The 12629-nt window shown below is 43.0% G+C and overlaps 1 protein-coding gene across 1 annotated transcript in view; it reads left to right on the top strand.

Annotated features, from left to right (window-relative positions):
* Nucleotides 1-12629, top strand: part of NEB (nebulin) — a 242927-nt gene that overhangs the window by 103802 nt on the left and 126496 nt on the right. Inside the window, exons 62-69 of the mRNA XM_015410229.1 lie at nucleotides 961-1164; nucleotides 1516-1620; nucleotides 2392-2499; nucleotides 4801-5112; nucleotides 5518-5721; nucleotides 6770-6874; nucleotides 10754-10861; nucleotides 11948-12259. Coding sequence (XP_015265715.1) covers nucleotides 961-1164; nucleotides 1516-1620; nucleotides 2392-2499; nucleotides 4801-5112; nucleotides 5518-5721; nucleotides 6770-6874; nucleotides 10754-10861; nucleotides 11948-12259 — 1458 coding nt within the window. The remainder of the gene's footprint in view (nucleotides 1-960; nucleotides 1165-1515; nucleotides 1621-2391; nucleotides 2500-4800; nucleotides 5113-5517; nucleotides 5722-6769; nucleotides 6875-10753; nucleotides 10862-11947; nucleotides 12260-12629) is intronic.

Genomic DNA, 12629 nt, shown 5'->3' on the forward strand with positions numbered 1-12629 from the left:
GCCCGGGCCAAGATTGGGGGGGCAAGGCGGGCGACGGAAGGCCGATGCCTCCGTTGCCCGGCCCTCTACAGAATCCACCCCCAAAACCTCCAGGTATTTCCCTCCTTAGAGCTGGCAACCCTACATTCCCCTCAGTGCCTGTTGGTAGGCAACTAAGCTTGGTCCTGTCACCTACTTTGGCCTTTGGGAGAAACCACATTGGGGCCAATCCTGATAGGGTTGCCAACTCCAGAAGGAAAATTCCTGGAGACTTGAGGGATGGAGCCTGAAGAGGGTGAGGTTTGAGGAGGGGTGGGACCTCAGACAGGTACACTGCCATAGACTCCACCCTCCAAACCAGTCAGTCCCACATAGGGAACCATTGTTGCCAATCTCCAGGTGAGGGCTGGAGAGCACTCAGAATTACAACTGCTCTGCAGAAGGGAGGGCAGAAGTCAGCTGAAGTCAAAGGGGCAGATAATGGTAGGTTGATGGCTAGCTGGGAAGGAGATGGGGTTGCCAACTACATCCTGACAAATTCCTGGGGATTTGAGGGGTGGAGCCTGGAGAGGGTGGGGTTTGCAGAGGGGTGGGACCTCAGACAGGTAGAATGCCATAGACTCCACCCTCCAAACCAGCCATTTTGTCCTGGGTAACAATTGTTGCCAATCTCCAGGTGAGGGCTACAGATTACTCACAATTACAACTGCTCTTCAGGTAGCAGAGATCAGTTCCTCTGGAGAAAACAGTGGACTCTGTCATTATACCCTGCTAAGGTCACCACAGCAAATTGACACTGTTTGCCCAAAGCCAGAGCACTGCCCCAGAGCCTCTTTCTAGATCCCGTTGTATTGCTTTCACAACGGGCTTTACTGCTAGTGGTATAATAAAAGTGAAGCTTATTACAAGTTTTAGGGTGCGTTGTTTTGATATGTTTGTCTGTAAATGTCACCTAAAGAGCTTTTATATACCTGTAAACAGAATTGCTACAAGCTAGACCTTCAGTGGATGAAAGGCATTGGCTGGGTCCCCATTGGCTCACTGGATGTTGAAAAAGCCAAGAAAGCTGGAGAGATCCTAAGTGAAAAGAAATATCGTCAGCCCCCGGACACATTCAAATTTACTAGTGTGACGGATTCTCTAGAAGTAGTCTTGGCCAAGCATAATGCAGAAACAATGAGTAAGGTGAGCACTAAGTAAAATGCACAGATTAACAACACAGCTTAGTACAGCAATGCTAACCGAACAGTTTGGAGAATTGTGCTAAGGAGGTGTATTGGAATGGTTCCACCATTGCTTTGGATCAGCCCATAACATGCATTGGTTTGATCTGTGCCAGGGATGTATGAATGTTCCTTGGCAAATTTAAACAATTTATGACCTCTTTTAATGTTTTCTGCTGTATCTTCATCTTTTGGGTTTGTGACTACAAGAAGGTGTGGCCTGCACAAATTTGAAACCAAGAATGTTTCTCCTGGAGGGTGATAAGAGAGGGAGCTGCCACTGAAATACTCCAAACATGTATTCTTTTTGCAGCATTTGTACACTGAAGCCTGGAATAAAGACAAGACTCAAATCCACATGATGCCTGACACCCCTGAAATCACTTTGGCGAGGGAAAATAAGATCAACTATAGTGAGGTGAGCTTGTTTGACATAAGGTATGTTAAATGATTAATTTATTTTTGTGTGGTCATTCCTGTGTGAAGATTATGATCTGTAACCCTGATGATACATGTTGAGTAGTTTGGGCTGTCATTATAATTATTATTTATGCCTGAATCATATTATAATTTCAGTTAATCAGTTTTGTCCAAATATGTTTTTGTCCAAATATGTGGCCTTTCATTTGATTTACAACTTGCTCTGGGACTGAAGAAACAGAAGTGTCATTCCTATCAATCCCCGGGCAAGTTTACCAATTTGGTCCAGAATCATCGGAAGATCTGTTTCTTTCAGCTACAGGTCAAGCTCCCAGACTGACTCAGGAATTCCTGTAGACTCAGAAGAAATTAATCCACTCTTGTTCCTTGTTCCCAGTGCCAAAGGAAGTTGTGGAAAATGACTTTTCTCTGTTATATGAGAACGAGACATTGGCTTGTCCTTTTGTCTCAGTCTTGACACATCAGAGAAAACCTTATAATTATTGGGATACTAATTGCAAGGATGGAGTTCTAGTGATTCCATTAATGCAGTGGCTGCTGCTGCTGCACCAAGTGACATGTGGAGGCAGATGCATGAATGAGGTCTTCCTGCTACTACGTTTTGAAAGAGTAACTCTGAAGAAGTCGCACAGTGCTCTTTGTATCTGCTTGTCTGTATAAATTATCTTGCAAAGAAAGGCAATATGTAATGATCATTCAGAATTGTCATTTTTAAATAATAGAAGCTTTTTCTTTTTTTTAAAAAAAGAGTTTATATAAACGTTCACTGGAAGAAGCAAGGAAGAAGGGGTATGATTTGCGAATTGATGCCATTCCAATCCAGGCTGCCAAGGCATCGAGAAATATTGCCAGTGATGTGAGTAGTATTTTATTGAGTCTAAGATGAATAGCAAAAGTTCCAGTTAGAATAATAGAATCATAGAGTTGGAAGGGACCTCTAGGGACATCTAGTCCAACCCCCTGCACAATGCAGGAAATTCACAAATACCTCCCCCTCCACACCCACAGTGACCACTGTTCCATGCCCAGAAGATGACAAAAAACCTCCAGGATCCCTGGCCAAACCGGCCTGGAGAAAAATGGCTTCTTGACCCAAAAGTGGTGATCAGCATTTCCCTGGGCATGTAAGAAAGGGCCACAAGAACTAAGCACTGAGGCAACCCTTCCTGCCCTCACTCTCATTATCTGCCTAAGTTCACACAATCAGCATTGCTGTGAGATGACCATCTAGCCACTGTTTGAAAACCTCCAAAGAAGGAGAGCCCACCACTTCCCAAGGAAGCCTGTTCCACTGAGGAACGGCTCTAACTGTCAGGAAGTTCTTCCTAATCTTTAGCCGAAAACTCTTCTGATTTAATTTCAACCTGTTAGTTCTGGTCTGACCTTCTGGGGCAACAGAAAACAACTCTATATGACAGCCCTTCAAGTACTTGAAGATGGTTATCGTATCACCTCTCAGTTGTCTCCTCTTCAAACTAAACATACCCAGCTCCTTCAACCTTTCTTCATAGGACTTGGTCTCCAGACCCCTCACCATCATTGTTGCCCTCCTCTGGACATGTTCCAGCTTGTCTATATCCTTCTTAAATTGTGGTGCCCAAAACTGAACACAATGCTCTAGGTGAGGAGAGTAAAGTGGTACCAGCACTTCACGTGATCTGGATACTATACTTTTGTTGATACAGCCCGAAATTGCATTTGCCTTTTTAGCAACCACTTCACACTGCTGACTCATGTTCAGTGTATGGTCTACTAAGACCACTAGATCCTTTTCACACATACTACTGCCAAGACAAGTCTTCCCCAACCTATGATTGTGCATTTGATTTTTCCTACCTAAATGCAGAACTTCACATTTATTCCCATTGAAGTTCATATTATTTGTTTTAGCCCAGTTTTCCAGCCTGTCTAGATCATCCTGTATCCTGACTATGTCTTCTTCCATATTTGCTACCCCTCCCAATTTAGTATCATCTGCAAATTTAATAAGCATTCCCTCTATTCCTTCATCCAAATTATGGATGTTGAACAAAACATGTCCCAGGACAGATCCTTGAGGCATTCCACTTGCCACTCCAAGAAGATGAGGAACCATTCACAAGCACCCTTTGGGTGTGATCGGTCAACCAGGTACAGATCCACCTAACAGTCATAGGATCCAAACCACATTTTTCCAATCTGTCAACAAGAATATTATGTGGAACCTTATCAAAAGCCTTACTGAAATCAAGATAAACTATGTCTAAAAAAAAAAAAAAAAAAAAAAAGAGCTGCATCTTCATGATGTTCTAATTCAGTAGGATTTACTTCCAGGCCAGGTTAATATGCTCTGGTGGGTGTCCATACAGCTCAGTCCTATGTATGGTAACTCAGAAATAAGTCCTACTCATATCAGAGACTCCCAAGTATGTTTAGATAAGGCCCATTAGTCTAATACTTAGATGCAACCAAATGCATGTAGGGAATGGAAAAAAGGGTCTCTTCATGCTGTCAGAGTACACTAAAAAAATAGGATAGAGCAATTTATTTCATATTCTCCATGATTACCAATGAGGACTGGCCTGTGTTGATGAACTTTTTATTCCAATAACAGCTTTTTGTTCACATTTCAAACAGCAATATTCCATAGTTTAGTTTTTCTCTGTATTCAGACTATGCAGTGGGTGAATCCCCAATTCTGAGGAAGTTAAATCAAAATGGTAGTTCAAAGCCAAAGACTAGGGCAGAACATTGGAGCTTGTATGCTGAGTATAGACTGATTATTTACTTTATTGCTGCTGGACATGTTGATTGCCTTAACTATTTTAGTTTCTTTACTATAAAGAGAAGATAGCTCTTCAGAATGCTTCATGGCCACCTTGTAATAACGAAGAACTTCTTCCAGATTTTGATTTAAAGATTTAGGTAGCTCATGCCCTTTACAGTTCAGAGGAAGCACTATTCATAGTCTGACTGAATTTCTCACCTGGTTATCAGCCACATATGTAACTAGCTTGTAATGGGAGTTTTTGAAACTCTGAGATGTCTCTTTCAGATATATCATGAAATAGCCTTGAAGTGTTGGGTTTTTTACTTTAGATAGGTCTCTTTCTGGAAAATAGAACTGGTGCTTTTTCTTAGAAGTGCATGCATTTTGTTTTTGTTTTTTTAATTACAGTACAAATACAAAGAAGGTTATCGCAAGCAGCTTGGTCATCATGTGGGAGCTCGCAGCGTACAAGATGACCCTAAACTTGTTCATTGTATGAATGTAGCCAAGATGCAGAGTGAGAGGGAATACAAGAAGGACTTTGAGAAATGGAAGACCAAGTATATTAGTCCTGTAGATATGCTTGGTGTCTTATTGGCCAAGAACTGTCAGAAACTGGTCAGTGATGTTGACTACCGCACTCACCTGCACCAGTGGACCTGTCTGCCAGATCAGAATGATGTCATCCAAGCTAGAAAGGCTTACGATCTACAGAGCGATGTGAGTACTATTTACATTAGTTCCAAACTTAGACATGCTTGCATCACCCCTGTTTGTTAATTCATATGTTTGACCATTCACATATAAGGCAGGTGTAAGTCCAATATTGGCTTCAAACCTATCTAGCAAATTATGAAATCTGTACATGTTATTTGTGGAAAACTTGCTGGATGGTGATCTTGGGCTAGTGAACATTTCTTACCTTTTAGTTACATCACTGTATTTGTTGTTGTATGAGGATAAAATAAAGGAGAGGAGAACAATGTTGTGAGCTTCTTTGGATTCTTAGAGAGAATTGTTGTCTTTCCCCCCTACCCAAACCGTATTGTATAATTTGAGTGATTCTTGTTCCGTTTGTATTATGAATGTTAAGTAACTGTCTTCCTTTGTATTTCTTGTACACAGAATAACTACAAGCTAGACCTTCAGTGGATGAAGGGCATTGGCTGGGTCCCCATTGGCTCACTGGATGTTGAAAAAGCCAAGAAAGCTGGAGAGATCCTAAGTGAAAAGCAATATCGTCAGCCACCAGACAGATTCAAATTTACTAGTGTGACGGATTCTCTGGAAATGGCCTTAGCCAAACAAAATGCAGAAACAATGAATAAGGTGAGTCTGAACTATGCAAAAAACGAATAACTTTTGTAGTATAAGCTACTGAGGAAAAGCATGTTATATTCAAAGTAATGCAAGCTGGGAACCTATGAGGAATTACCAGGGGGAGAGGAGGAATAAACGATTTGAAAAATCCTTCCTACATATTCCCATTGATTCTATGATCTTTCCAACATATGAAGAAATGTATTGATTAATTAATGTTATCCCACTTTTCTTCCCAATGAGTACCCCAGTGAGGACCCAAGTATGGTTTACAACACGCACCCATACATGCACACACTTACACACATAGAGTAAAAAAAAATACACAAAAGCAGAAGGGAGAGGAGGCTTCTAAATACAGACCAGGTCCTCCTCTGTCTTCTGTTTGCTCTTTCATCCAGCTCTAGGCCATGACCCTCAATCTAAGAGCTGAAGGACAAGAGCTGTTGGGTTTCTGAATTGACTTGATCTTGCAGGGAAGTGCATTTTACAATTTCATTTGATCCCATCCTGTGCTTTACAGAGTACATGTGGTTTTGGTCAAAAAGCAAAATGCAGCCACAGTACGTTAAAAATATCTTGCAACTACATCAATTAAAAGAGCGTAATTTTTCTTCATACAGTTTGTGCTACATAGTTGAAATATGACACACACATTCAGTCTTGATAGGTTTCTTTGAGGATGAAGAAATCTTTATGGAATGGTCAAGTGAGCAAAGTGGTTATGATGTCAACATATTCCTCATGCACTTCCACTTCATGTAGTTTGAGATGTTTTTATTTAATCCGTTACTGCAAACCTCCTGGATGACAGGAACCTGGGCCCTTTTGAATAAGCTATGCTTAAAATTTGAACAAATAAATAAGATGATTGGAATGGATCTTCTCCATATAAAACAACAAAGGCGAAAATAAAATAAACAAAACTGGTAAAGTAGTTTAGATTTCTCAAGGAAAACCATTTTCATTTAATTCAATAGGAAAGCCCTTTCTGTAAAAATGCTGCTGGATAATTGTTCCTATAACAACTGTTTCTTATTCTGATGTTGTTTCACAGCGCCTGTATACTGAAGCTTGGGATAATGACAAAAGAACAATTCACGTGATGCCTGATACTCCTGAAATCATGCTAGCCAAATTCAATAAACTAAACTACAGTGAGGTAGGTACAATATGAACAAAGCTGTCATCCCATGTATCCCATGTATACTGGCAGATGTGGCTGCTTCAGGCAATCTTAAGTACTGCTAGTAGTGGGCATGGGCTGAAGGACATGTGATTACCACCTTCCAAACATTGCTGCAATGTGCTTAGATGGGATGCCCACAGTTATCCAGGCACAATTCAACATGCAGCTTTATTACCATGATTTGGTGGGGGAACGCGCTGTCAGGTTGCAGTGGGTTTATGGAAATCCTGTAGGGTTTTCAAGGCAAGAGGTGTTCAGAGATGGTTTGCCATTGCCTGCTGATGTGTAGTGACCCTGGACTTCCTTGGTGGTCTGCCATCCAATATGAACCAGGGCCAACACTGCTTAGCTTCTGGGTACCATGAATATGATGGAGCTGTACAGGGTCCAAAAAGACAGGTTCTTTCTCAACAAAGCTTACAATCTAAAATGTGCATAGGAGAGATTATAATGGAAAGGGAGATGCAGGGAGGTGGAGATCCTGAAGAGAAGAATATGCATGTTTGAACTCTGTTTTAAGTGGCTATGGCTGTAATACTTGCCTGAGAGTAAACCCCATGACATAACATGGTGCTTGCTGAGTAGGCTTCCTCAGGATTGCTCCCTGTGTCAAAAGTTTCACAGACAACTGAGATTTAAGGAGGAATTTGCAGGAAGGTGTGAGATGTGGTATCATGCAGGTGTTCTGAGAGGCAGTTTCAGGCAGCAGACATTTTGAGGGAGCAGGAGATCTTTTGGATGGCTCAGGGTGGTGGTGTGAGAAGAGTGATAATCAAAGGGAGAAATTGCTACTGTGGAGCGGTGCATGGCTGGCAAGACTTTTCAACTCATGGTCCTCCACAAGGGGATGGAGTAAAAGGGAGCCATGTGTTGCAGCAGCCAGTGAAAGACTACATCCTCCAAATGGGAGAACAGTTGGCCATCCAGAGCAATTATCTCGCTGATGAGGCAAGTGACTACTTCCTGAGTCCTTCATGTAGCCCTTTTGGATGGCACTGTTGGCATCCCCGTGGGAATGACCTATTGGAGGGTGGCCTGCTGTGATGTCCCACCCATGGCACCCCAAGTGTGGGGAGCTTCCTTGGAGGGGCCTTCTACTCCCCCTCTGGTTCTCCCTGCTCAGAGGGAATGGGCCTCTTCTTCCTCCTGCTAGCTGCCACTCTTTCCTCCAGCAGCAACATTGTTGGGTGCACCCTTTGCTAGTGCCTGTGGAGGACAGAGGAGGACCAGCGTTGTGGGTTTGCACCCCTCTGGACATGGGTGTGGTGCACCTGCCACTCTGCCACACAGGGGTCACTGGGGAGGGTGTGGAAATGTTTCCAAAGTGTGGGCTGGAAACAAGGCCCTAAGATTGGAGAAGATGGGAGGTGTTTTCTGGTGCTGGGCTGGGCCACAGAGGGGTGTACTGGAAGTAGGAGCACCAACAGGGATTTGGGATGTGGAAGGGGAGAATCCTTCCCCCCACCCTCTGAATCACTGCTGTCAGAGTCCTCCTGTCCAAAGAGCATTAGCAACTACTGGTGTCTCTGGGCAGTGATAACAACTCTTTTGCCTCTGTGGAGAGCACCCAGAACAGATCAGGGGAAGGAGGCTCTGAGACCCCTGGTGATGCCCTGCTAGTGACAAGCTCCAGTGGCCTGGCAGGATGCATTTGGCTCCCAGGGACAGGGGCCTGTGGTACGCAGGGGGTGGAGGACTTCTCTCCCCCCCCACAATGAGCACTCTTTCACCCTCATGGCATACAGAGGTGTTCACACTCAGGGGGAGTGGGAGGGTATAAAATGTGGGTCCTCAACTGAGGCACCCTGTAGCTAAGCCCCTCTGCTCAGCATGAGCAGAGAGATGGGGTGGCTCTGAGCCCTGAGTCCACCTAACACCCAAACCCCACCAGGGGATAAGTGTTCACAATTAGGAGGGGTGGGAGGGCTTAAATGTGAGCTTTCAGCCAAGGCAGCTGTGACGGACTCCAGGCTTGGGATCAGCCTGCAAGAAAAGACACCTGCAGTCCCATGACTAGCAGTGGTGATGTAATTTCGATGCAGAACTTGAGGGGGGGGGGTTCTAATGAAAAAAACAACTCTTGACAGTTGGAGTTTGGCAATTGAGACTGTCAGTTGATTGTGGTCAGTGGGTACTTGGCCGGGGACTGACAAGTCTTGTTGAACATCTCTGAGTCTGAGGAGCAAAGGAGACTTCTCTACAGATTCCGATATTAAGGGAACCTGAGAAGAGCCAAATTCTATACTACAGTGAAAACTAAGGAGTCTTAAAAGGAAAATAAGCTCCTTCGGGTTAAACAAGAGATTCACGTACCTCTCACATAAGGTCTATACCCTGATGGAGAGAGAGTTAGGTTTAGTGGATGTAGTATGTGCCAGGAGGGTTTAGTGGACTAGTGGGTGTCCAGAAACCAAGGCACAGCAAAGGTATTTCTCTGTGGAAGTGGAGAGTACCTGAGAAATCCACACAGAAACTGACAGTCTAGAAAAGCACAGGGGTTGAGATTGGAGAGAGTGTGTTTTGTAGTGTATCATCTGAAGTGAGTGATTATAAGTGAACTGACCTAAGGCTGCCTGCCTGCCCTTCAGTTTGTTTTATTGTTCCCAGTCGCATGTGCCTCAGTGTCTGACAAAGTAAAGCACCTGACAAAGTTAAACCACAAGATGCATCTCAGAAAAAGGGCGGTGTTCGTGAAAAGCCACAGAGATTAATGTTTATAAAAAGGTCTCATCAATAAGTGGCTGGGCGTGTGACAGAAGGACGAACTGAGTGGGTTCCTGGTCAAACAGTGACAGTGTCAGTGAAAAATAAGACTGTTTCAACTTGAAAAGGAGTGAAGGAACAAATCAGCACATACCCAGAAATAAGGGGGTTCGTCACAGCAGCCATTAGCTAAGTCCCTCTGCTCAACCTGAGCAGAGACCTCAAAGCCCTGAGTCCACCTAACAGCCAAATCCCACCAGGGGAGTGGAGTTCACAATCGGAGGGGTGGGAGAGTATAAATGTGGGTCCTCAGCTGAGGCACCCATTAGCTAAGCCCCTCTGCTCAGCGTGAGCAGAGAGACAAAGTGGCTCTGAGCCCTCAGTCCACTTGGCACCCAAACCTCACCAGGGGAGAAGTGTTTACAATCAGGAGGGGTGGGAGAGTATAAATGTGGGTCCTCAGCTGAGGCACACAGTAGCTAAGCTCCTCTGCTCGGCATGAGCAGAGAGATGAGGTGACTCAGAGCCTTAAAACCTAAACCCCACCAGGGGAAAGGTGTTCACAGTCAGGAATAAGTGAATGTGCTCTGCTTTTAAGAAGTTCCCTGCCTCTCTGTCAAACTGCCAATACCCAACAGAGGAGAGGGTGTGGAGCTCAGCTTAGGGTATATAAAATATTCTGAATCTATAGAGCAGAATGGGAACTCTGTCATTGGCAGACAGGCAGTGCCTGTTAAGCTTTGGAGGGCCCCTATTGGTGTTTCCAAGGCTGGAGAATTCCACCCCCCTGTTGCTCTGAAGTTTGATTACAGTCTGTCTGTACATGTATCCATTCAAGAACTGCCATAAACCACTTGAAAGTTCAGTTTGCAAACCACGAACTGCCCAAAATTCATCATGAACTTTAGATTGTGAACCTGTTTGTGCTCTATACCTGAGTTGGCACTCAGTGTCAAGCAATAAATTCTGGGAAATGTCTTGAGTACATAAGGAAAGGCAGGGTTGGGGGGAGATGCACAATAAAAAGGGAGTAGGTTTAGAAAACAGTGAAGTAAAACGTGTTGTATACTTTCTACTGGTTTACTAGATTGTATTAAGTAAAATACATGCTTAGTAAGGCAGAAGCCTAACTATTGTTCTTTCTTATAGAAATTATACAAACTGGCTATGGAAGAATCAAAGAAGAAGGGCTATGACCTGCGAGTTGACGCTATTCCAATTCAAGCCGCCAAAGCATCCAGAAATATTGCCAGTGATGTATGTGGCCATTTTGTTCCACAGAAAGAAATAATTTTTATGACACAATGGGAGCCCATGAATGGAATGTGTCATAATTATGGGGGATTTGTCAAATAAGAAAAAGTTTAATAGAGAATTTCTATGATTTTTAATTTTTTTAAAATTGAACTTACTGTTGTGAATTGCTGGAGTTAAATGCAGCAACTAGACTCGATAAGCAGTAAGAAGAAACTAGAATAGAAATGGAATGTTAGATAAAAGGGAGGGATATAATGGAAGATAGTAGGAAATGGAGGAGATAAGGTGCTTTGAAAAGGTTTACATTAGACAAAACCAGTATTTGAAGTAGGAAGAGACATAGGTTGATGTGAAGACTATTGTAAAGCAAATGTTAAAGCATTTCTTCATGCAATGTGACAAACTATGTTTAAGAACAGCTTTCTGTGGAAAAAGGAAAAAAACAAACACAAAGCATGTCCATGATATTGGAAATGCTTATAGTAGCTTTTCCTTTCCTGGCTCTTTGAAGGACAAAGATACGCTGCCTTTTATTCTGAAATAAAAGACAGATTGTATCCAAGCTTCCCCATGGTGAGAATGATCTCCACCAATTATCCTTCTTTATCCATATACTTTTAAGAGTTCCTTGATCCTCAGGAGCAAGCTTTCATTCAATGGGCTACAACCTGTGGAAGGGGCAGCAGCTATCTGTTCTGTGAGCAGAGCTCATCTTGAAGGTCCCTGAATCAAAGGTATGCATCAGGAATTAGAAAGAAAGGTAGATGAGAATGTCATGCTGCACAGGTGAAAATCCTTCCACATGCAGAAAAACTATGTTGGAGCCAAGCCAAAATTTTCAGTCTGAATTCTTGCACAGGATTCCTGTACAGAGAAGTAACAAAGTTGATTACTCAAATGAAAATGAAAGAAAGAGCTTGGTAATAAGGGTCATACAATGAAGCTGCTATAAAATAGCCTCACAAACTATAGGTTCTTATAGTAATACACTGTATTAACACAGTATTAGGATTTTAAAAAGGCTGTTATCTGATAAAGTACTCCACCAGATAGGCAATTTATATTATGCTTGTGGATTTATTGCAGTACAGATACAAAGAAGGTTATCGCAAGCAGCTGGGTCATCATGTGGGAGCTCGCAGCGTACAAGATGACCCTAAACTTGTGCATTCTATGAACGTAGCCAAGATGCAGAGTGAGAGGGAATACAAGAAGGACTTTGAGAAATCCAAGACCAAGTATATTAGTCCTGTGGATATGCTTGGTGTCTTATTGGCCAAGAACTGTCAGAAACTGGTCAGTGATGTTGACTACCGCAATTACCTGCACCAGTGGACCTGTCTGCCAGATCAGAATGATGTCATCCAAGCTAGAAAGGCCTACAATTTACAGAGTGATGTGAGTATCACATGCAAAATGCATAAAGTAATAAATAAACTTGAGGCGTGCTACAGCTGCCACCACAGATAAGTCACCAGTCAGATTTTTCATATCACTCTGTGTTGACTCCAGCACAATATTTTTCAATGGGGTAGTGGCTCCACTGGTGGACCTCCTGATGGCACTGGTATTTCTGGCCACTGTGTGATACAGAGTGTTGGACTGGATGGGCCTTTGGCCTAATCCAACATTGGCATCTCTTATGTTCTTATGTTCTTATGTATACATTCACCTAAGAATGATCCTCAAGTGATAAGATATCGAATCCATGTGAGTCAGCCTCTGTGAACTAATTCAAAGCTAATATCTATTTATGTTTCAGGCTGTT

This window comes from Gekko japonicus, unplaced genomic scaffold (assembly GCF_001447785.1).
Source record: "Gekko japonicus isolate JY-2015 unplaced genomic scaffold, Gekko_japonicus_V1.1 scaffold1167, whole genome shotgun sequence".
In the NCBI taxonomy this organism is placed as follows: Eukaryota; Metazoa; Chordata; class Lepidosauria; order Squamata; family Gekkonidae; genus Gekko; species Gekko japonicus.